General features: G+C 31.5%; 1 protein-coding gene and 1 long non-coding RNA gene across 2 annotated transcripts in view; both read right to left on the bottom strand.

The window, feature by feature from the left end:
* Positions 1 to 11,474, bottom strand: part of LOC133197104 (serine/threonine-protein phosphatase with EF-hands 2-like) — a 31,639-nt gene extending 20,165 nt beyond the window's left edge. Inside the window, exons 1-4 of the mRNA XM_061332948.1 lie at positions 11,338 to 11,474; positions 9,292 to 9,419; positions 5,253 to 5,358; positions 950 to 1,104 (exon numbers count right to left, since the gene is read on the bottom strand). Of these exons, the coding sequence (XP_061188932.1) occupies positions 950 to 1,104; positions 5,253 to 5,358; positions 9,292 to 9,419; positions 11,338 to 11,398 (450 nt within the window). The 5' untranslated portion in view covers positions 11,399 to 11,474. The remainder of the gene's footprint in view (positions 1 to 949; positions 1,105 to 5,252; positions 5,359 to 9,291; positions 9,420 to 11,337) is intronic.
* Positions 11,475 to 16,554: 5,080 nt separating this feature from the next.
* The window catches only part of LOC133196201 (uncharacterized), a 16,301-nt gene continuing 10,372 nt past the window's right edge, over positions 16,555 to 22,483 (bottom strand). The window contains exon 2 of the long non-coding RNA XR_009722294.1: positions 16,555 to 16,653. This is a non-coding gene — a long non-coding RNA (uncharacterized LOC133196201). The remainder of the gene's footprint in view (positions 16,654 to 22,483) is intronic.

Here is a 22,483-nt window from a genome sequence, read left to right as displayed (position 1 = left end):
TGATAAGTGTGATCAACTAGGCTCTGTCTATTGTCTGTGTAGCATACATTCTATGGAAGTTAGCTGTTTGTAGTATAGTTTTGTGAATGAACTTGGGTCACTATATCTAGTTATTAAAGAACTAATGAAAAAAAGTCGATTTTTATAAGATTTTTTTTCTTACATAATCCCATGTAAACTTTTACCCCCTGTGTGGACCATTCTATCCCCAGGAGCCACAATTTGCACTTACTTCAATCTGCATTGCCTGAGAATGCTTGCATGTAAATATGATTAAAAATGGCCCCTTCTGTTCTTGAGAAGAAGATTTTTAAAGATTTATTTCTGAAATACTCCTATGTATAACTCTGATCCCCTTTTGTGGCCCCACCCTACCCCCTGGGGCCATATTAGAACAAACTTCAATCTGCACTATCTAAGGATGCTACTATATTAATTTTATGTTAATATGACTAATCATGGCCCATCTGTTCTTGACAGATTTTTTATAGATTTTTTTCTCCATATGCTCAAAAACCTTTCTTTTATGTTTAATCTTTTGTGGCACAGTGGTTTTTGGGAAGGTTTTCTATGTGCTAGTGCTAAGCTCTGTGAGACATGAATGTACCTGCTTGATTTTGAAAGAGTTCATTTTCATTTTTGTAGCATGTCTTACATGTACCTGTTTATATTTTAAATGAGTAATCAGGCCCCAGGATCATGAAATATCTTAAGCTTAAGTCAAAACGTTTATGTTGTACTAGAATGTTGTAGAAGTCAAGCACATCAAAATTTAAATATTTTTCAACATTGCTTTACAAAAGTGTTGTTATATGCAAATTTAGAAATTGATTCAATAATTAATAAACATATTACAGGCGATTGAAAATTTGACTTAAATCTTAGTCTGTTTCATGACCCTGGGGCCTGGTGCAATAGTTAAGCTCTGTGAGACCTAATATGTGTATACCTGCTTGGTTTTGAAGGAGTTGATAAGGCTCTGTAGTTGAGCTTGTGTAAGTGGAAATGTGAGATGGACTCCGCGATAAGAGGACTCCACTTCAATAGAGTCTGGATCGCTCTTCTTCAACAGTACATAGTCCTCTTCCTCTAAGGTTTTGGTATCTTAAGAACATAGCACATTCTCTTATAACATACATGCATGTAGTTGAAAGAAATACCTACTGGTATTGCTTGCAATTAATATAGTTTTAATGAACAATAGGCCCATGGGCTGCAACAATGACTTGGAATATGTCATGCTTGTAAAAAGAATCCTGTGTCCACCTTTTTTCCCCACTCCATTCAGAAACTTCGATCCTTACCCTAAGGGCCATAATCTTAACTGGAAATTCCATCATTCAAGATTGTTTCACAAACAGTGATACATCTGGTTGGATAGTTCAAGAGAAAATATTTGAAATGACTAAGTCAAAGAGTTACTAAATTATAGTTGTAGCTTTCTTTTGAGAGGGGAATGATCCTCCTCATTTTGCCTTTTTTTTCATGTGCAAAATAAAACTTTACACAATGACATCAAGTCATGTCTAATGATTTTTCTAGAGAAGAATATTTTATGGCTTTCTTTATGTTAAAAAGGTGAAAGGCCACAGTTGGAAAACTTTATTTCTGAGGTTGAAAGGGAAAGGACCTGTTCCTTGTGTTTGAAAATGATGCTAATTTTGAGTGTGATGCCTAACACATCAATAAATGAGCAAAATTGTTGATTTCACAGCTGTGAACCATCTTTGTGTCTCAAAGTACAAAATCCCATTAAATATTCACAGTTGCAGACTTGGATAAAAGACATTTGTCAGGTATACAGAACATGTAAATTGATATTGTCACCTAGATCTCTTCTTTAATATTAGATGACATTCACATTAACAACACTAGATGACTGTATTTTTAGTATCAGGGAATGCTCAAAACACATTCAGTTTCTCATTTCTACTTTATTCCTATGTGATATCATAAATCTGGGAAGTTTTCTGTCGATTTACAAGTATTTTTGTAAATTTGAGCCAAAATGCTTAATATATTAATTTTTATATTTCTAAATTTTACACTTATAGCTTTGTCCAAAGGTCATGAATGCCCCGCCGAGGGTATATTAGTACTGCAACATGAAAATTTGCATTTAAGGAATAACTGTCTAATTTTTTGGATTCATGATGTGATCAATCGAGTGGCTTGCGTGATAATTTGCATAAACAGCGAAGGCGTTTATGCATAAAATTATCATGCAAGCCAATCGATTGACCATCGTCATGAATCCAAAAAATCTGAGTTATTCCTTATATTTACATGCTCCTGATTCTGCAAATTCCCGTGCTAATAGCCCCGCTTCTGTGTCTATTTGTCCTGCCCCGCACGTGATTTTTTCTAACCCCGCCTATCGATGAACCAGTAGATTTATGTAGAAATAAAGAATTTTTACAATTTGTAATTTTGTCTCAGACAAAGACATTGGGAATGTAAATATTAGTGTATGAAATTTGATGAGAATATTTTGAATAGTTTCTTTAAAATTGAAATCTAAAAAGTTGGATATAGATGATAAATTCTCACCAAATTATGTGTAAGTGCATAAGCTTACATAAATATATCTTAAATGATTTCTTCAAAATTAAGAAAAATGCAAATTTAGGAAAGTGAGGTCAAGGTCTCAGAAAAGTTCAAGATCAAACATTTTTGATGCAGTTGAATAGTTCTCATAAATACGTATCAGCATATTAAGTTTGATAAAAATATTTTGAAAGGTTTATTTAAAACTGAGCTAAACACTAATTTAAAATAAATGAAGATAAGGTCAAAGGAAAGGTCAAGGTCAAAAAATGTTGATGCAGTTGAAAAGGTTACATCAGTATGTATTAGCATATGAAGTTAGATAAAAATATTATGAATGATTTCTTTTCAACTGAGTTAAACACAAATTGAGGAAAATGAGGTCAAGGTCAAAGGAAAGGTCAAGATGAAAAAATATTGATGCAGTTGAATAGCTTACATCAGTATGTAACAGCAAATGAAGTTTGACACTAATTTAAGAAAAGTGAGGTCAAGGTCATAGGAAAGTCAAGGTCAAAAATTGTTGATGCAGTTGAAAAGGTTACATCGGTATGTATTAGCATAATATGAAGTTTGATAAAAATATTATGAATGGTTTCTTTAAAATTGAGCTAAACACTAATTTAGAAAAGTGAGGTCAAGGTCAAAGGAAAGGTCAAGGTCAAAAAATATTGATGCAGTTGAATAGCTCTCATCAGTATGTATCAGCATATAAAGTTTGATAACACTTTCTTTAATGGTATCTTTAAAACTGAGCTAAACACTAATTAAGAAAAGTGAGGTCAAGGTCAAAAAATGTTGATGCAGTTGAATCACAGGCACTTGTTTCATATACGGGGCACCCCTACTTATTTTTACCACAAGGTACCTAACTCAATTTCAGGCACCCCCGCTTTAAGCTCGTATTTTGTTTATAAATCCAGAGACTTACGAGTATTCCTTTCCGAGGTCTCTTGTTTTATCCTTCATTTATAACCCAACCGGAAGTCTATGTATCCCATTCGAAGTCTTATTTTGTATCGAGATAATTTTCGAGGAAGAAATGAATGGTTTACAATAAAGAGGTTCGACCAGAAATGCCCAAAACGATTAATTTGACAAGAAAAAAGTCTTTCGAAGCGAACGATGTCATTTTAAAGTAGGTTAATGATTGATATATAAACAAAATACGAGCTTGAAGTGGGGGTGCCTGAAATTGAGTTAGGTACCTTGTGGTAAAAAAATAAGTAGGGGTGCCCCATATACGAAACAAGTGCCTGTGAGTTGAATAGCTTACATCAGTATGTTTGAGCATATGAAGTTTGTTAAAAATATCTTGAATGGTTTAATTAAAACTGAGCTAAACACTAATTTAAGAAAAGTGAGGTCAAGGTCAAAAGAAAGGTGGTCAAAAAATGTTGATGCAGTTGAATAGCTTACATCAGTATGTATCAACATATGAAGTTTGATTACACTACCTTGAATGGTATCTTTAAAACTGAGGTAAATTCTAATTTAAGAAAAGTGAGGTCAAGGTCAAAGGAAAGGTCAAGGTCAAAAAATGTTGATGCAGTTGCATAGCTCTCATCAGTATGTATCAGCATATGAAGTTTGTTAAAAATATCTTGGATAGTTTCTTTGAAACTGAGCTTTGAACAGAGCTAAATGCAAAGTGTGACAGAAGGATGGAAGACGGACATGACAAACACTATATGCCCCGGCCATATTCATGGCAGGGCATAAAAATAAGTGCTAAAAATTTAAAGTACATAAAAATGTCAATGGTGCAAATATACATGTACATAAAGGTTTTCTTTGTTTGTTTGTTTAATTTGTTGTTTTAAGTCCCTCTCAAGAATTTTTCACTTCACCTCTCACCAATATGTATCAGCATATAAGGTTTGATAAAAATATCTTGAATAGTTTCTTTGAAACTGAGCAAAACATTAGTTTAAGAAAAGTGAGGTCAAGGTCAAAGGAAAGGCCAAAGACAATATTTTTCAGTTGAATAGCAGTTAACTCTCATCAATATGAACCTAAGCATATGAAGTTTGATAAAAATATTTTAAATAGTTTCTTTGAAACATAGCTAAACACATCTAAGAAAAGTGAGGTCAAGGTCAAAAAATGTTGATGAAATTGAAAAGCTCTCATCAATATGTAATCACATTATCAGGTTTGATAAAAATATCTTGAATAGTTTCTTTGAAACTGAGCTAAATATAAATTTCTGAAAAGTGAGGTCACAGTCAAGGAAGGGACAAGGTCAGAAAGTGTTGATGAAGTTAAATAGTTCTCATCAATATGTTTGAATGTAAGGTTTGGTAAGACTATCTTGAATAATTTCTTTGAAACTGAGCTAAACACAAATTTTTGAAAAGTAAGGTCAAGGTCAAAGAAAAGGTCAAGGTAAAAAAATGTTGATGCAGTTGAATAGCTCTCATCAATATATATCAGCATATCAAGTTTGATAAAATATATTGAATCTTTTTTTTTTTTAACTGAGCAAAATGCAGTGTGATGGAAGGACAGACAGAAGGAGAGAGACAGACATGACAAACACAATTTGCCCTGACCATATTCATGGCAGGGTGTAATAAAGTTTTACTTATCTTCTTAACTACATGTACATAACTGTATTTTGATAATTAATTGATTGTTTGAAGTGTTCAACTCTATGTCTATAATAAGGAATTGATAAGTAAAGTTGGGCTGGTAAAACTTACCAATTTTTGCTGGTCTTTGTGACACAGACAGAGCTCGGAGAATCTTAGGCTGTCCAATATCATCTGTGTCCATTTGGCTCAACATGGTATTGAAAAAGTTGTAAAGCTAAAATAGACAGAAAAAAATCTAAATCTGTAAAAACTGTTTTTATTAGAAAAATAAGTTACTGATTGAAAAAAAAAGAAAATTGGAAACTAATGACACCCGAAATGACTTCAAAATATTTTTCACATTTTGTGAAAGCTTGGTCTTTATTCTACATTTCTCCCATATTCTTCGGATCATTTCCCTGTGACAGAAATCCAAATATTTATGGATTTAACTAATGACTTCAAATCTTGCATTTTAAACTTTAACATCTATCAATCATGTTCCTTATGAATATTTTCTTCTTAAAATGTTTGAAGGTGATCAGTTAAAAAACTTGGTGCTTAATCAAGCACCTGGGTATTTGTTTACAAGCATAACAGTTATTTTTTGGTCACATTAATATTTATTGAGTACATGTACATGTATTCTACAATTAACGAGGCCGAGTCTAATTCCAGTGTGCATGACTTAGATGCTGAAATGGCTTTCACGACGTCACTATTTTCCGGTTCTGTAAGCAATGCATGATGCTAAAGAATGACGCTTGACTTGATTGAGTATTCAAGACGTCCATGGACAATTTATTAAACACTGTTGGCAGAACATCAAAAGAAACATACCAGCAATCTAAACATTGTTATTTTTTACCAAAATAATTCAGCTGGGCCGATATATACAAAATGTATGCCGCAATATGGCAAATTTAGAGGTATTGGGCATTGGGAAAAAATAAACTTTGTAATAATTCCTAGACCAAACCAGATGGTCAACTTTTTTGAAATTTCACAATTTGGTGACTTTTTACAATAACTTTCATGTATTTGACTGAAAACGAAATCCCTAGGGCAGAAATACAAAAAATATGGGAAAAACTTGATAATTTGGTGCTTTTCCAACAAATTCCCATAGGGTCCAATAGTAAAATTTGACAACTTTTAAGATGGCCCTTTTAGAAGTCGGGATGGTAAACATTTGATATTTTTATCTTAAAATAATTATCATAATAGTAAAAATTCATTCAAGAAAATTTATCAAAATATCTAGGGTAGTAATAATTAGACAGCCTCATTAAATCTATTCATCCCCTCATTGAAAGTCTGCATCATACCGTATAAGCAGAAATTGTAGTGAAGATTCAATTTTGGCAGGAGTGTTGAGATCACTAAAATTAAATATCGCTAACAATTTATTTCGCATTAGAAGTTACTGCTATCTTTCTTTGCACCAATTAAGATCCCTGAAATTACTTCTCACTAAAGTTAAATACTGATTTTTAAGGACCAATTGCTAAATTTGCGTCTAGCTAAAATTCCACTTATACGATAGTTTTAATCACTGCAAGTTCATATCATAGTTGACGTTCCCTGGTTTTTGATTTCTCAGAAAACTTGTTTTTCATGTCAACTTCATGTCAGACTAATGTACCTATGGACTGCCAATCTTACTTAGAACTAAAATTTTCATCAAAGTCAGTGTCTTTGATAGATGAAAGGAAATATCTTATGAAGCTGTGACATCACAATCAAGGTTTCTACAGAGAAATACAAATCACCTGACAAGTCACTTTAAAGGATCAATATACATAATCCAGCTAATCATTTAAACCCTGTCCATTAGTGTGAAACACAAAGAAAGGTCAAACAGTCTTACTCTTCAATAAAAGTCTGCTATGTATTTTACATCAAACATGATCTTCATTTAATCTTCATGATGCATTTACTGAAAATCAATGAAATAATGGATTGGTTCCTAAAACTTTTTTAGAAATAATGGAGAAATGAAACATTAACACAGAAAATCCAGAGATAATGTTAAAAGGGTAATACTAGTCTCTTTGTCTATTTCCTTGGCTATTAAATATGAAACTATGGCACTATAAATCTTAAACAAAGCCAACAAGGGCATCATAGATAACAGCAAACCAGTAATGACACAGTGGTTCATTGCAGCAAAGAAGTAAGGCCATCATAGATCAAGACAACTTTGTAGATCAGAGCAAACCAACAATCAAGCAAAACAAAGCACTGAACATAAAGGCAAACAAAAACCTTTTCTTCATGTCTATAATACAAACTAAAAGGATAAATGCATAAGAACAATGGGGTTAAAAATAAAAAGAATAAAGCAGATGAAGGTAAATGAAGAATACATTATGCAGATAAAGGCAAGTGAACAAGAACATTAATACAGATGAAGACAAATGAACAAGAACAAAGACAAGTGAACAAGAACAAAGACAAGGGAACAAGAACAATACAGATAAAGGCAAGTGAACAAGAACATTAATACAGATGAAGACAAGTGAACAAGAACAAAGACAAGTGAACAAGAACAAAGGCAAGGGAACAAGAACAATACAGATAAAGGCAAGTGAACAAGAACATTAATACAGATGAAGACAAGTGAACAAGAACAAAGACAAGTGAACAAGAACAAAGACAAGGGAACAAGAACAATACAGATAAAGGCAAGTGAACAAGAACATTAATACAGATGAAGACAAGTGAACAAGAACAAAGACAAGTGAACAAGAACAATAAGATGAATTAGGCAAGCGAACAAAAACAATACAGATGATAACAAATTGCAAATGAACAAAAACTAAGGAGCAAATGAACAAGAAAAATGCACACAGATGTAAAAAAAAAAATGAATTAAAACAATGCAGAATGTGGCAGAAAACAAGAACAATACAGATACAGGCACATGGATTAGAACAATGCAGAATATGGCAGAAAACTAGAACAATACAAATAAAAGCACATGGATTAGAGCAATGCAGAGGGTGGCAGAAAACAAGAACAATACAGATACAGGCACATGGATTAGAACAATGCAGATGAAGGAAAATGAATGGGAACAATGCATTTCAAAGCAAATGAAGAAGAATTCAGATAAAGGCAAAAAAACAAGAACAATGCAGATGGAGACATTAATGAATATACAGACATTGAAAAAGATGTAAACCAAAAGAAAAACACAGACTGAAGATAAAAATAATGTACAAGAACAATCAAGATGAAGGCAAAGTTGATGAAAGATTAGAACAAGAACAGTTAAGGCCAAGATCTAGTAAATAAAAGTAACTTACAGATTTCTCAAATTTGATAAATGAATTTCTTTAATGATGCTTTAAAACTATACCTTAGTAAAATAAGGTGTATTGGGGCTTAATTTTCAGGTAAACTCAACAAAAAATTATCTGAAACTGTCATTTTCAAAGAAAAATGAAGAAAATCAGATATGCAGTCAAACCTCATTATCTCAAACTTTATGGGACTGAGAAAAACTTCGAGATATCCACAAATTTGAGATATTGAGGGCAAAATACTTAAGGAATAAGTATTGGGACTTCCAAATCACTGTCTTTGACATATCCATGGTATTCAACATATCAGTATTTGAGATACTGAAGTTCTACTGTAAATGTGAGTTTTTCCATATCAGACAAAAGAAATATATCCAGATTGCCTACAGTCACTCAGAAAATGGTAATTTGTATGTTCTTGACCTCTTCTTTAAAATGATATTAAATTGACTATAGGTATTGGGATTACTTTTGACAGGATTTCAAATCGAATTCTGTGAAAATGCTTTATTTTCTACATAATTTTATTAAAGCCATAACGTACAGGAAACAGTAAGTTTAAGTTAATCATGACATCATAATGGATCTAGCACCAAAAAGACAGTCTTAACTCATTTCCTACATCTTGACCATAATGCAGATGAAGAAAAATGCATGAACAAGGACATTATATATAGATAATGGTAAATGAACAAGAACAATGCAGGTGATGGAAGAAAACAAGGATTCTATAGATAAAGGTAAATAAGTAATTACAAGTAAGATAGCAACAACAACAAATCATTGACTTGACAAGTAAGATCAGTCTTATTTATTCTGCTTATATTTTTCCATCGACCTATTACAAAAAGCTGATATACCTTAAGTTGATTCTGTTCCCCGGCATACTCTATAGACTGGAATATTGTCCATGTGCACCGCCGCCGGGCCTCTGTTCTTGCTAAATACCGTCGGTACCACTTCTGTATTAGCACCACTGAGCGAATCACTGTCAAAAAAAGTGTTAGTAGTTGGAACCTAATGATTTTGCCATTCTGGGATCTAATGTAAACTTATACTTTGATTTCAAACAAAGTTATCGCTATCCTTTTTAACATCTTCGGAAACTATACATTTGCCCTTTCATAGATAGGATTTTCTTGACATACACCTTGATGCTATATATATTCCCTAAATTACTTTTAACTTCTAAAATATTCTTTATATTCTTCTTTAAATGAGATTATTAATCAAAAGATGATAGATAATTGCATTATATGATATACTTAAGATAGCTATTCATACTATTCACATACACCTTGATGCTATATACATGTGCAGATCTAGAGGGGGTGGGGGGTCTGGAACCCCCCCCCCCCCCCCAGAATTTGTAGAGTTATAAAAAGTATATACTGAAGCAAATAAAAATTGACTTTGGACCCCCCCCCCCCCTTAGAAATCGTGGACCTTACCATTGCCACCACGAAATAGGTGTTTCTCACGTTTGGGAAATGGAATTTACTTTTTTTTTTACTTTTGCTTGTCAAGAAATTTTCTGGGTTTTAAATCATTTAGGAAGGGAATTTATGTTTTTTTTTTAGTTTTGCTTGTCAAGAAATTTTTTGATTGGAAATTTTTTTTGACTGGGTTGGACACCCCCCCCCCCCCCCCTTGGAAAAAATTCCTGGATCCGCGCCTGATATATATTCCCTAAATTACTTTTTTGGAAGTCCCAACCTCTTATTCTGTAAGTATTTTATAATGGAGATCTCAAATCCTCATATATCTTGGAAGTTTTTTCTTGGTCTCATTGAGGTTGAGATAATGAGATCTGACTGTATATCAATAACTCCACTGTGAAATGTAATACATGAATGTTGGAAGACTTTAATGTTGGTTATCAGGTGACTGATTTAATTCATATTGATTTATAGCTTGGTCATCAGTAGAAAACACTTGATCAAAAATATTGTAAATTGTTATAAATCACATGTCTTTCCAAAATGAGCCAGGGCTTCAACGTCAGTTTTGACTGTAGCAAATAAATTTTGACCTGTCAGTTGTCTTGAAAGAAAATATCATTTAACATCAAAGTTTTATCATTTCCTAATTATTTTAATCAGACTGAAAACATAGAACTTGAAACAAAACTAGGATGACATGAATTTTCATTCTTCAGAAATTAATTTACAATGTTCATTTTTGCCCATTGCTCTCAGGTGTATGAAGGAGTTGTCATCATTTCCGGAGATCATCCCCAAGTTTATTCCAGAAGTTTGCAGTGTCATTATTTTACTGATAGCAAGCACAGAAAAGAAAATCACAACAAATGAAGATCCCTTTCCAATGTAGCAGAAATTTAGTAATGTTAAATCCTTGTTGAATTTGAATTTGCTGCAAGAAGTTGAGCTCAAGGGATCATTTCAATGCAAAAAATCATTGGGGGGTGAGGGGGGTACTTTATCAATGAAAGCCACTTTATAAATGTATTTTTAGATGTACTGCAAAAAATAATTGATATTGGAACCAAATGAAGAAAAAAAAATTAATATTTTCTTTTTCATCATAAATACTATTAAAACTTTAAGATAATTAAAAGCTTTCATAAAAGAAGGCATTTTTAATGAACTAAATTCATATTTAGTCTTAAACGTACTTCGTTAAATTGGTCTATATTATTTAACACCTTTAATGTAAACATTAAATATTTTTTACTCTTTTAAATTAGTGGGAGAAAAATGAAAGTCAATTAGTTTTATAACAATTATAAATATATTGCACATGTAGCATATAACAATTATACACCCACAGGCTCATACATCTGCATTATGTCACAAAGTGAACAAGTAATATAAGATAAAGTAAATGTATCATTTTTTTTTCAAGGCTAACAAAAGAATTTAAAGACTGGAAGGAAGTAAACTCACCACTTTGTGATCTTGGAATTTCGTCCTCCACTCGAACAGCATTAGATGAGGTACATCCCATTATAAGCTCAGTCCATTGTACTTCTCTGACTGACTATCTGGCTCCAAGGCATCACAGAAATACCTCTAACAGTTCAAATCTGGAATCAACCAATCAGATTGATGCTATAAAGTCTACTCACTTTTATCAGTGTTTTTTAGATAATGGTAAATGCTAGTGTATTTATACTTCATTAATTAGAGCTAGAATATATCAAAAAATATTCCATTACAGAGGAAATATGTAATAATATATTTAAAATAGTGATAAGTACTTTCTGAACTGCTCAAAATCAGTCATTATCTTTTCAGGGGTCAGTAATAAAACATGTTTAAACATGTTTCTAATTCCTTTCTGAACTAATTAATCTTTTGAAATAAACAAAAACATACTCTATGGACATTGATAAATTTTACACAAAATTTACATTTTTATAATGTATTGCTACTGTATAAAAAGAAGATCAATACAGTAACATTTTCTAACAACTTTCAATTTAAAGTAATTATGATACAAACAAAATATCCTGGAAAACTTTAATAATTGTAAAACTCATTTAATTGTCTTAGAAATGAATCGAAGTCATATTTGTTTTTAAACTTTTTACCCTTGTAAGGAGAAAAAGTTTCATGAAGTTCATGTATCTATTTATTAAGCGCCTATCAAAATTCTGAGTTTTGTTTTTTCCCTTTTATTTTGAAGGCCTCAGAGGAAAACTGTGCATTATCTTGGTCCCCATTAGAGCGACCGAGGTGAGACAGCTAACACCTTCCTTAACATTCCATTACAAACTGCCAGCAAGTTTACCAAGACTTTTCCCAGAGTTTGACAAAACATATTACTGTTTCTGAATTTCAAGCATTTTATATTATTTCATGGTGAATATTATAATGAAACCTCTTAAGATTTGAATAAATAATACATTTAAAAGTTATAAATGTTCCATTGTAGGGAAACTCATTTGTAAGATTCCAAGTATGTGATAAGATCTCTAAATATCCATCAGTGAGATTCTGCGTTGATTAATTTTAATTATCACCAGTAATCTTCTAATCCATCAAATTTTAGACAAATGATAATAATAAATATGTCAATCTCAAAGAGCAGTACTGTAATAAAGTTCCAATAATGATGTTTTTTAGCTTAATAGGACCTGAATTTTTTTTTGTTTTTGTTATTATACCATCCTGTAAAGCTAGGAGTTAAGCAAGATCTTCTAAATTAAATATTGATTTTCTGTTCTTGTTGATAAAGATGCCTCAAAAGTTATCACCAAGTAATTTGTACAATAATCTGATGATCCTCCAGTAATTAAACATTTACTAAATAGTACGTAGGTGTAAATCTAATTATTGAATATTCCTAATGCTTTGGGATTTATCTTCAGATACATAAACTTATAATTGTCTTCATGAATTTCTTGAACAATCAATCTTTACACTACATTGCTTTAAAGCAATATTAGCTGCAACTGTGATGTTGGAAATTTTTGTTGCAAAATTGTAATTAACTATTTCATTGACAGAAAAAAGAAACTTTATAAACTTTTATTTTTTATATTTGCGATGGAAGAACTAATTTTAAGCTTTGATTGAATCAAAATTACATTGTTGTCATCCTGTACAATATTGATTTCTTATATAATACTATACATTCCATTGTACAGAAAATTTTCTTCTGAAACAATTTAATACTTTAGTCTAATTGATCAAAAAGATTTAAGTTACATACAGATTTATCATAAAATCACATTTTAACAGCAAAATAAAATTCTCAAAAGTGCATTAACTACTGCTCATATTGCTTTAATAAAAACTGTAAAAACATGGATTGTTATTTAGCCATATGAAGTCTGTAAAGGAAAAATTATATTGAATCAAAACTAGATTATCATATTTCAGAAATGATTTGTACCGTGTCTTTGATTTATAGTGACAAACAAGTATTTTTTTTAAAAAGTATTATTAATTAAAAATTGAATATTTTCAGATCTTGAGGGGAGTCAAGGATATCCAGATCCAGACCCCCCCCCCCCACCCCCAGTTGAGATTTTAGGAATTATTAAATTTCTATTTTAAACTAACAAAAAAATTACCTTGGAATCCCCTCCCCCAATAGGCTTTTCAGGTTTGGTTTGGACAAGCTTTTTGGTGCCTTGTCAAAAAAATTCCATTTCCAATATTTTTCAGTTGATGTGGGGTTCCCCCAGTAAAAAACTTCCTGAATCTGCCCATGCCATATTCAACAAAATATTAAAATTACCTCCTGCAAATGTCTATGACATCACAGTAAGCTTACTGAGATAAATTCATCTACAGTACTATTTTATTGGTTAGAAATGGAGGATATCATTCTCATACACACGTATACCATGTTACATTGGAGTTCACTCACTGCCTTACTGAGGAATAATTAAATTCTGCTTAATTTAAGGCTGATGTTTTCAAATTCCAGGTCAACAAACTTTGACTTAATACAGCAAACAGGTTCAATATTTTTAAGTGTTAATTACATATGAGGAACATTCTGAGAGTATAAGAAACAATTCTGAATTAACAGTAACTTCCTTCTCATTATATTATGACAGCTACTGTCTACAGAATTCTATGAAACACCTACTGCAATTTTCATGTTGGAATTTTTTTTATGTGAAATTGTAATTTACTGAAATAATGAAGGTTTATAAATTATTCATATTTGCATTAGAAAAACTATTCAGCTGCTCTGATTGAAGCAAAATTACACTATTGTCCTCCTGTATAAAATGATTTCTTTGATTATACTATGTATTCCATTAACACAAGAAATCTTAATTTAAGGTCGAATATGCCATAATTTTATTTCATGGATCTAAATATGATTTCAGCAGGGAAAGATTGATATCAGCTCTTAAAAATTTTACGTGAATTTTTTGCATTTTTTCAATTGAAGAAAATGTAAAAATTGTTTTATTTGCAAATAAGATACTAATTAACAGTTTTAAATTTGCCTGTTATAATGCACAATATAAATACCTAATAGAACATGTCCAGAAGAGTTGTATAGTCTTTTTAAATTTCTAATAAAAAATAATTTATGAATAAAAAGAATATAATTTTTTAATTTGATTGGGATTAGTTCAATTTTTCAATTGGGACTGGTTCAAAATTGAAAATTAGCAATTTTTCTAATGCTTTATAATTTCATTTCAATTTCTTTTTAAGATGTGATTGTGTATTTTAAAAATATTCCAATTCGTGACTTGTTTCTTACAAATTTTACACATATGTTTAAAAACAAATAATTCTTCATTTTCATAAATATTTTTAATTAAAGAAATTAAAATGCCTATATGACTCTTCTTGACATTTTTATACATTAGATATTTATATTGTGCATTTATAAAAAAGCAAATTCTAAACTTTAAAGCATCTTATTTGCTAATAAAACAGTTTTTGCATATTCTCTTCAGAAATCTCCCCCCCCCCCCTTCCCAATTGTATAAAATATAAGAAAACAAAAATGTCAGCACTTTCAGTAATAATGGGCCATAATTCAGTCAAACAGGGTTAGAATTTCTAAAACGCAATCAGCAATTCTACTTAATACACAGCAATTTATTAAATTTTTGAATGTACAGACAAACCTCATTATCTCGAACTCAAGGGACCAAGGAAAAACTTCGAGATATTCAAGGCTTCGAGATATTGGGGTTAAAATACTTAAAGAATTAGAGGTTTTGACTTCCAATTCACTTCTACATATCCATGGTGTTTGAGATATCAGAGTTCGAGATACTGAAGTTCAACTGTATCTGAAGGTTTAAAGAAAGTTTGATTTTCAGGCAACAATTCACTAGGGAGCAATCAGATATACAAAGTTCTGCTGTAATTCTGTAGAGCACATTAGTGTACATGACATCTACCAACCAAATCTTGATCCAACATCAACAATTTAAAAGACTTATATTTTCAATTAAATTATTATGAAAAAGAACATTCCGAAAGTATCAAAATCTACTTCCTTCACATGCAATTACGACAGCTACTGTGAACAATTCTACAAAATTCTATGGAACACTATTAATCTTTATAAAAATACTTCAATGTATTTCCATTGATTTTTCAGTCAATTTAGAGCCCTAACTTGAAAAAAAAGTTGTATTTCAAACTTGAACTGCATCTTTACTACATGTATTATGCAGAAAAGCTATTAAATCTCAAGCCAATACCTCCAAGTTTAATGAAAAACAAAATGTCTGGAAAACAGAATTTTCATTGATTTTCAGTCAGTAAAGGGCTACAATGTGACAAAAGCTTAGAAATCCCATGCAACTCAAATGTAATCTGCAACTCTCTTAATACATTGCCTTATACAAAAATATACCAAATCTCAGTCTAGTATCTCAGTTTACTAAAACAACACTTCTGGAGATCAAAAGTGTGAGATAAATAAGATCCTATAATCTCTCTTATTTCATCAGTAGAATAAAAACTTGATAATACCCAAATTAATTTAAAAGCTGATTTCAGTTAGAATGAGACACAACGAAGTTGCTGAGAAACAGTATGGAAATCAACAAAAATTGATATGATCAATAAAGTATTGTTTCCAAAATTTGTACTTAGTATTACCTTGCTTCTATTTATTTTATATTAATACAAGAATGATGGACAGAAAGGTGTAGCAGAAAGGAAGAAAATGCAATGGACCATGTAACAAGAGGCCCATGGGCCACATCGCTCACCTGAGTATTTGGCTAGGAGTTCAGTATTTTATAAGTGGTTTTAACCTACCCCTAATGGAAGGGGGGATGATTTAAACAAACTTTAATCTACTTTAACTGAAGATGCTTCAATATAAATATGTTTAATAATGGCTCTGCTGTTCTTGAGAAGAACATTTTTAAAGATTTTTTCCTATGTATTCCTATGCAAAACTTTGATCATTCATTGTGGCCCGCCCCAACCCCGGCGGTAATGATTTGAACAAACTTGAATCTATACAACCTGAGGATGCTTCCATATAGATAAGTTTAATCATAGCTCTGCTGTTCTTGAGAAGATTTTTAAAGATTTTTCCTATGTATTCCTATATAAAACTTTCAGTTGATCATTCATTGTGGCCCCGCCCCAACCCTGGGGGTCATGATTTGAACAAACTTGAATCTACACTACCTGAGGATGTTTCAAAATAAGTTTCATGTTTCCTGGCCCAGTGGTTCTGGAGAAGAAGATTTTTAAAGATTTTTCCTATGTATTCCTATGTAAAACTTTGATCATCCATTATGGCCCCGCCTTACCCCCATGGGTCATGATTTGAACAAATTTGAATCTACACTACATAAAGATGTTTCCATATAAGTTTCATTTTTCCTGGCCTAGTGGTTCTTGAGAAGAAAATTTTTAAAATACCCCACCAAATTTTCACTATTTCTTAATTATCTCCCCCCTTAAAAGAGGGTGTGGCCCTTCATTTGAACACACTTGAATCCCCTTTACCCAACAATGCTTTGTGGCAAGTTAGGTCAAAATTGGCCCAGTGGTTATAATGAAATTGTGAAAAGTTAACGACAGACAACGGACAAATTTTGATCAGAAAAGCTCACTTGAGCCTTTGGCTCAGGTGAGCTAACAAGAAGGGTGAAAATGCAACAGATCAGACAAAGATTTGAACCCAGGCCCCCTGAACTCTTAGAAGGTGCTCAACTGGTCACCAGGGAATGAACTTGCCTGACCACCACTGGTTAATAAAAGCACATAATGAAATGAAACTAATGCACTTAACACGGAGAGTTCAATTCAAATTAAATTACTGTGAGTTAAATTTGAACAGTGTTTAGATGGGGATTACTGTGCATCAAATTGCTTCACATTAGCTCCATGTGGATGCCAAGCAAAGTTGAGTCAAATTAAATTTCTATGCATGAGTCATAACAAAATTAAGCCACATGCAACATGGTGATGGTCATATTTAAGTACTTACCGGGTATGCTATTTTTGAGTAAAAAACAATGAAAAATCATGTAAATCATTAAAAATGTGTTTAATTTGCAGTATTTTACTTTGCATTAATTGAGTTTTGTCTAAGATCAATTTACTGAGAATTAAATATTTAATGCACATTTTTGTAAACAGGGCATTATATCTAATTTTTAAAACATTCTCCATCAGTATGACTAATCTGCAGATAGAATAAGATTCACAAAGGACCTGATTAAGCCCCATTAAATGTTGATAAATCAAGTCTTTTCACAATTTACACATAAAGCCTAAATTACCCATTGAATCCATGTTCAATAATGTCTAATAAAAATGATGTTTTTTTTTGTTTTTTTGTTTTTTTTTTTTTTGTAAATTACATCAATGTTTCAAGTCCATGAAAATGTCTTGGAAATAGGCAATAATTTTAAGTTTTATTTCAAAATTTTGTTCAGAGCACAAAGTTGAAGAATAAGAAAGTGTGGGCGACCAAAAGCAACATAGCCCAACAGAGTTGAAAGGAAGAGGACAGAAGCTGGATGGCGAACATGGCCGGAATGCAGCTAAAACAGCAGCAACCAATAGAAATGAGTGGAGATGCTCTGTTGGGGCCCTATGTCTCACAAGGCATGATGAGAATAGCTAAGGAAACAGGTAACAACTTTGATCCAAACTTTACAAGTATTATAACTCATTAATGATGTGATTTTTTGTGCTGTGCTCATATTGTGATGCGAATTGAAATTCAAGAACATGTAACTTTACAAGTCCAGTGCATCAATAGGTGTACTCTTGCATGGTCAGAGAATGCATGAAGTCTAGCTACTCTGTATCAAATTCATAGTTTAATATATAAAGTGAATTTCTCTCTTACATTCTGTAACTATCAAGCACGAGTGGGCAATTTAAACATGTTTTCTATCTTCAATTTATGATACAGTACAACATGGTTCAAATGATCCACTCTGGAAATCAATTTTACTTCATTTTATCCATAAGCTGGAGGAGCAGACAACATGCTTGTCTTTAGCTTCTTTTTCGTAGATACTATAGTCAGGCTATTAAGGCAGAAATCTAGCAATTGATATCAGATGATTGTTTTGCTCCAAGAAACATCATATGATTAAACTGTCCTTTACTTCTTAACAGTGAAACCCCCCTCCCCCCCCCCCCCCCTCCCCTTCCCTTCAAAAAAAATTAGAGAATTTCGATGGCACTTCTTGTCATGCACTCAGAAAACAAGCAGGCATTCTTGAATTATTTGTGCGTTATTATTTGACTTTTTAGTATTTAATTTTTTGCATTATTTATCACTTTGCATCTTGTTTTATCTGATGATCCAGGCCTGTCAACTTGACATGATCAGGCTCTAAAATTCAGATCAAGTAACTGCTATTTTAATACAGTAAAACAAGCTGATAGCAAACATGCTTATAATGAATTGATGTTTACAGTGAAGTCATTTTATTCCCTGTGAATTAAAAATACATTGTAAATTTAATGGATATAACAAATTACACCTATAACTAAGCAAAATCGTCTGTCCCTGGCACTTTGTTACAAACATATTTTACTGTTACTGTACATTTTATAATAAAATTGACTCTGCCATAAAATAGAATTTCTATTTGGAATACTATAATATTATCTGTTGGCACCTTACAATTAATAGATCTTAATTTCCTTTCATTACGTAATCAAAAAATTAGTTCATTTAAAAAAAATTGATATTCACAATTACCTTACTCAATATTGTAAACAAGTTTTTACTGTTCTTATATAACAAAAAGTCAAATGTCTGAAAAAGTAGAATATGATAGCGTTGTATCTCTACAGGTGAAAATCTTACCTGTCCAATGTATCTCTAATGAAGATTAGTGCAGACAACAAAAAGAATTTGTAAACATGATGTAATTAGTGAAATTGGTTATAGCAATTAAGGAAAATTACTTCTTCTGGCAACTTTATATCGGGCATGTCAAGAATCAAAATCTATAAGTCAGTCATTCATGCTGAGTATGGATACACAGATTAATATCCCATTTACTCTAGAACATGGTGTTCCAATTGTAATTCAGTCCAAGATGTTAGTATTCTGCAACTGTTCTTAGTTATTAAAAAGCATAAAATCAATAATTTGCAATCATTATGATATTAGTTTTCCTTGAATATCCATCAGATCACTTTGCCAACACAATACACATCCAATATTAACCATTGATCACCTCGGGGACTTACTAAATAACAGACCCATTGGGCTCAATTCATGTCATCGCTTAGAGTCAATGTTTCGGTGTTTGATCATAAAAAATGCAAGAAATTTCTATAAGGTTCATAGTAACTGAATAACTGAATGGAAATATATGTCTAAAGAAATCTCACAGATTAGAGTTAATTATATTTCATGGAAGTGATTGAACAGCTGATTAAAGTTTCTGTTCTAAATATGATTGATTGATTGTATGTTGTTTTACATCCCATTCAAGAATTTTTCACTCATGTAGAGATGTTCTAAATAAATATTATTTTTTGAATGCTGCAAGTAACAGTATTTAACATTTTCTACCTGCTTTACAGTTTATTTTTGTTCTGAAAAAGAAATATTTCATATAACATATAACTTGCTTTTTATATACTTATCTATAGCTTCCAAGGATTTCATGAATGAAAACTTCAACATCAATTTATCAATGAACAAAAAGCATTGATTTATCAATATAGCACTGTACTCTAATATAAATTTTCATTCAAAAAAAAAAAAAAATTAAACAAACTCCCTGTTTGAAAATTTTGTATTTTATGCAAACATTATTATGCAAAACAAACAAATAAATAATTATTTAACAATCAATTATTAAATAATTTTGATATTACATAGCATATGCATAGAAGTAAAAAATAGCCTTAAAAGATTAACATTTCCAAATATGGTTTAACTTTGTTATCTCAAACTTCGATATTTTGAATACCATGGATATGTCGAAGTGAGTTAAAAGTCCCCACTTTTTTTGTTTTTTTAACCTTGATATCTTTAATCTTAGGATATCTTTAAGTTTTTTCTCAGTCTCAATGGGTTCCAGATAATGAGGTTTGACTGTATACTCTACACTCTATATTCATCATGATATGCTTATTATAAAGGAACAATTTAAGTACAGGTGAGTGAAACATGAAAGTGCACAAAGGGATATCAAAATCTTCAGAGAGAACACTAAGTATCTATTTTAATTTTGTGGTTTATATACAAGTTTTGTTATATTTTTGGCTTCAGAATTGTTCCTTGTATCAAATATATAATATATAGATATAAAATAATCAGAGTATATCATTTTAGGATTTTATTGGCAAGATTTCAGATCTTTTTTCTGTGGTTTGCATTATGAAGTAAATCTTTTTAAAGAAAGTCCTAGAATGTAGCACATAGGTATGTTGATGCAAGGGTTTAATGCTGCAAGACAGGTGATGTTTATTGTTTCTTAAGTTATTGTTTAATAAATACTTACTGAAAAAGTAATTACTTGAGAATTTATGAATGTTGGGAGCTATGCTATGTTCATCAAACTATTATTTTAACACATAAAAAAGGGGTAGGGTTCACAATAGTGCACCTAAATTAAAAAAAGTCAAAGAGGCAAATATGTCTATACATACACAATTCCTGCAAAAAACTTTTTAAGATATCAATTAGCAGAAAATGAGAACACACAGAGTGCATAAGCAGAAAATTAATCAATAGTGATTCAAATTATGATATATTTTAAAGTTTTGTTGAAGAATTATGAACTCTAAAATGATGAAACCAGCTTTAAATTCCTCTCAATGTGTTTAAAAATCTATAAAACCTGCATCTGAATTGAATAAAAAAAAAAAATTGGAAAATAGTGAGATGACAAAATAAAATTTTGCAAAGGTTACTTTAAGTAACATTTTTTTAAATACCGGTACTTACATTTTGAGAATCTGGGCACCTCAGTGATTTGAAAATTGTGTTTCAAGTTTCATCGTGTTCATTACACATTAGCTCTAAAGACAAAATCGCCTAGATCACAAATTGTCATACTGCTAATATAAGGATATGATGTATGCCCGTGTTTACAAAGCATTAACTATGGAAAACAGGATTAAATGCTCAGATATCTCCATCAACAGATACTATAGTCACTCAGAAATCCACCACTAAAAACTAATTACTGCTTTCAAACCATTAATTCTGGTCCAGTAAGTGTATCCAGTCACCATCAAGCTTAAACATAAGATTATGTAAGGGTCAAACAATATGGTAAAAATATGAAAGTTTCTGTGTCTTAGAGGCCGACTATGAATGGGAAAGAGACAGAGAAACTGGAATAAATACTGTGTGAGAGCATTGCCATAGAAACCTGACACAACCTGAGTCATTTAACTGATATCTATATGAATTTATCCAATAATGGCTTACAAACACATCAACAGGTGATTTTTCAAAGGTGTTGATCACTTTGGTATTGATTATCAGTTTCACCTCAGGTGCCATGCAATTCTATTCATGATTATCAATTAGGAAAATGTTGCACTAAGACCAAGAACTGTATTACACTTCAAGTCTCACATTATCAGAATATAAATTACCTGTCAATGTAGAACTCTATGGCTTTTCCTTTTCACTGTTGGATGTTTTCCCCTTTTGTAGCATCACCTCTGGCCATTACTGTATGATACTGATGATATGTCAATGTATCAGTATCATGAGACACCTACAAAATACTAAATTTGAGTGACCATATTTTCAGATGACAATGAGTCAGTAAAATGATACACCTTAAGTCAATGGCAAAAGCAAACTCAATTTGGAGGTTTCAGTTATAGATCCTTCACAATATCAGAGATTTGTATACTAGTACATATACGTCCCTGACAATATTAACATTTCATTTCCAAGCAACCTTGACCTTTCAGATATGAAATTTACCCATGATTTCTGCTCAATTTTCTGGACCTTTGAGGCATGACCTAAGGTCAAGTCATGACAAACTTAAGGTTTCTAATATTTGACTTTATCCTCACTCTAGTTGAGAGTTTAGATGCTTTGGTCAAGACTCAGTGACAGAAAGACAGGAAGAATGAACAGTAAAAACAGAATGCCTCTCTACTCTTTTGGAGACAGACA

The sequence above is a fragment of the Saccostrea echinata genome, unplaced genomic scaffold (assembly GCF_033153115.1).
Source record: "Saccostrea echinata isolate AGI-Se365-2 ecotype Australia unplaced genomic scaffold, CSIRO_AGI_Sech_v1 ptg000030l, whole genome shotgun sequence".
Lineage (NCBI taxonomy): Eukaryota > Metazoa > Mollusca > Bivalvia > Ostreida > Ostreidae > Saccostrea > Saccostrea echinata.
The sequence above is the reverse complement of the archived record's forward strand: the minus strand, read 5'-3'. Positions and strand labels throughout refer to the sequence as shown.